We start from the raw sequence: 2,984 nt of genomic DNA on the forward strand, positions 1-2,984 counted from the left end.
TGCGGATCGGATCATCCGTATAGGATACAAAAGGAGACTCCAGATATTTGATATCTTTCTCTTTGAATGAGATCTCAATTCCAGCTACGGTTTCATTAGATATCTTACAACTATAATCCCTCTTTTTTCCGATCCGGTTCCTCCACCACCGCGAACCCCAGTTAGATTCAGGCATGATACACTTTTTAGTTATTGGGAGAACCCAAGTACTCTCTTTCGGATCCATGAAACAACTCTCAGAGATCTTTTTCCCTTTTGGAAGATACAGGAGCGAAACAATCAACCTATTGATATTGGAAGACCCAAAAGATTCTTCCAATGTATCATTTCTGGGTCCAATGGAATTCATAGGTATAGGAAGAAGCCCCATCAAATAGAGATTTTTTCTTTCGACCATATTTCGATTGTTAATACGATATATAAGGACCGCTACTACAAGCAGTACTACACCTTTGATCGTGAAATATCGATTGCTTGTTGAACCCTGTGAATCGCGTGAAAGTAGGATACTCCAAATTCGGGGGTCAAAGAGTTTCATAAAACGTTCTTGGTGGAAAAAAATGTGAGTGAAAGATCCCACGGAATCGAATTTGGTCCACGAATCTAAGAAATAGTGAGAATTCTTGATCTCTCTCAATATCTCTCTCAATTCGAAGATCCAGGATTTTAATGGATGTCTTTTCACTGCTTCCTGCTTCATTGATTCCTCCTAAGGATTTCATTTCAATTGGAATTTGGTTATTCACGATGTACGACGATCCCCGTTACGCATCCATGGCTGAATGGTTAAAGCGCCCAACTCATAATTGGCAAATTCGTAGGTTCAATTCCTGCTGGATGCACGCCAACGGGAACGTTCAATACGTCTATTGGAATTGGCTCTGTATCAATGAAATCTCATCATCCATACATAACGAATTGGTATGGTATATTCATACCATAACATATGAACAGTAAGAAATAGAATTCTTATCGATACTGGAACTCATAAGGAAGAAAATGGATTTATGGATGGAATCAAATATGCAGTATTTACAGACAAAAGTATTCGGTTATTGGGGAACAATCAATATACTTCTAATGTCGAATCAGGATCAACTAGGACAGAAATAAAGCATTGGGTCGAACTCTTCTTTGGTGTCAAGGTAATAGCTATGAATAGTCATCGACTCCCCGGAAAGGGTAGAAGAATGGGACCCATTATGGGACATACAATGCATTACAGACGTATGATCATTACGCTTCAACCGGGTTATTCTATTCCACCTCTTAGAAAGAAAAGAACTTAAATCAAAATACTTAATAACACGGCGATACATTTATACAAAACTTCTACCCCGAGCACACGCAATGGATCCGTCGGCAGTCAAGTGAAATCCAATCCACGAAATAATTTGATCTATGGACAGCGTCGTTGTGGTAAAGGTCGTAATGCCAGAGGAATCATTACCGCAAGGCATAGAGGGGGAGGTCATAAGCGTCTATACCGTAAAATCGATTTTCGACGGAATGAAAAAGACATATCTGGTAGAATCGTAACCATAGAATACGACCCTAATCGAAATGCATATATTTGTCTCATACACTATGGGGATGGTGAGAAGAGATATATTTTACATCCCAGAGGGGCTATAATTGGAGATACCATTGTTTCTGGTACAGAAGTTCCTATCTCAATGGGAAATGCCCTACCTTTGAGTGCGGTTTGAACTATTGATTTACGTAATTGGAAGTAACCAATTAGGTTTACTGCGAAACCTAGAAATCGATCACTGATCCAATTTGAGTACCTCTACGGGATAGACCTCAACAGAAAACTGAAGAGTAACGGCAGCAAGTGATTGAGTTCAGTAGTTCCTCATATAAAATTATTGACTCTAGAGATATAGTAATATGGAGAAGACAAAATTGTTTGAAGCACCGACAGAGCCGGAAGCGCCGCTTGTTTCAAAAAGAGGAGGACGGGTTATTCACATTTCATTTGATGGTCAGAGGCGAATTGAAAGCTAAGCAGTGGTAATTCTACCCCCCCCGGGGAAAAATAGATATGTCTCCTACGTTACCCATAATATGTGGAAGTATCGACGTAATTTCATAGAGTCATTCGGTCTGAATGCTACATGAAGAACATAAGCCAGATGAAGGAACGGGGAGACCTAGGATGTAGAAGATCATAACATGAGTGATTCGGCAGATTTGGATTCCTATATATCCACTCATGTGGTACTTCATCATACGATTCATATGAGATCCATCTGTCTAGATATCATCATATACATCCAGAAAGCCGTATGCTTTGGAAGAAGCTTGTACAGTTTGGGAAGGGGTTTTGATTGATCAAAAAGAAGAATCTACTTCAACCGATATGCCCTTAGGCACGGCCATACATAACATAGAAATCACACTAGGAAAAGGTGGACAATTAGCGAGAGCCGCGGGTGCTGTAGCGAAACTAATTGCAAAAGAGGGTAAATCAGCCACATTAAAATTACCATCTGGGGAGGTCCGTTTGATATCCAAAAACTGCTCAGCAACAGTTGGACAAGTGGGTAATGTTGGGGTGAATCAGAAAAGTTTGGGTAGAGCCGGATCTAAGCGTTGGCTAGGTAAGCGTCCTGTAGTAAGAGGAGTAGTTATGAACCCCGTAGACCATCCCCATGGGGGTGGTGAAGGGAGGGCCCCAATTGGTAGAAAAAAACCCACAACCCCTTGGGGTTATCCTGCGCTTGGAAGAAGAAGTAGAAAAAGGAATAAATATAGTGATAATTTGATTCTTCGTCGCCGTAGTAAATAAGAGAATATTGAAAATAGAATATGTTTCCTCGTCTTTACAAAAAAAAAAAAAAAGAAAGGAGTAATTAGCTGTGACACGTTCACTAAAAAAAAATCCTTTTGTAGCTAATCATTTATTGGGAAAAATTGCGAAGCTCAACATGAGGGCAGAAAAAGATACAATCGTAACTTGGTCTCAAAAAAAAAAAAAA

General features: G+C 39.8%; 3 protein-coding genes, 1 non-coding gene and 1 pseudogene across 4 annotated transcripts in view, besides 1 other annotated feature; 4 read left to right on the top strand and 1 right to left on the bottom strand. All coding sequences in view use genetic code 11, as the record gives it.

Moving 5' to 3' along the window:
* ycf2 (hypothetical chloroplast RF2) overlaps nt 1-700 on the bottom strand; it is a 6,840-nt gene extending 6,140 nt beyond the window's left edge. Inside the window, exon 1 of the mRNA in view lies at nt 1-700. This exon is cut by the window's left edge and continues 6,140 nt beyond it. Within this exon, the coding sequence (YP_009446131.1) occupies nt 1-700 (700 nt within the window).
* Nucleotides 1-2,968: part of an inverted repeat (inverted repeat A) that runs on past the window's edge.
* On the top strand, nt 769-842 carry trnI-CAU. Its single transcript has one exon. It is a non-coding gene; the product is annotated as a tRNA-Ile (tRNA).
* On the top strand, nt 1,008-1,289 carry rpl23 (ribosomal protein L23). The gene has a single exon. It carries the CDS (start codon nt 1,008-1,010, stop codon nt 1,287-1,289), a length of 282 nt encoding a protein of 93 aa, YP_009446132.1.
* rpl2 (ribosomal protein L2) lies at nt 1,296-2,794 on the top strand. The gene is made up of 2 exons: nt 1,296-1,698; nt 2,325-2,794. The coding sequence occupies exons 1-2, from the start codon at nt 1,296-1,298 to the stop codon at nt 2,792-2,794; spliced, it is 873 nt and encodes a 290-aa protein (YP_009446133.1).
* Nucleotides 2,865-2,968, top strand: rps19 (annotated as a pseudogene).
* Nucleotides 2,969-2,984: the final 16 nt, after the last annotated feature.

Source organism: Coptis chinensis, chloroplast, assembly GCF_015680905.1.
Source record: "Coptis chinensis chloroplast, complete genome".
Classification (NCBI taxonomy): Eukaryota; Viridiplantae; Streptophyta; class Magnoliopsida; order Ranunculales; family Ranunculaceae; genus Coptis; species Coptis chinensis.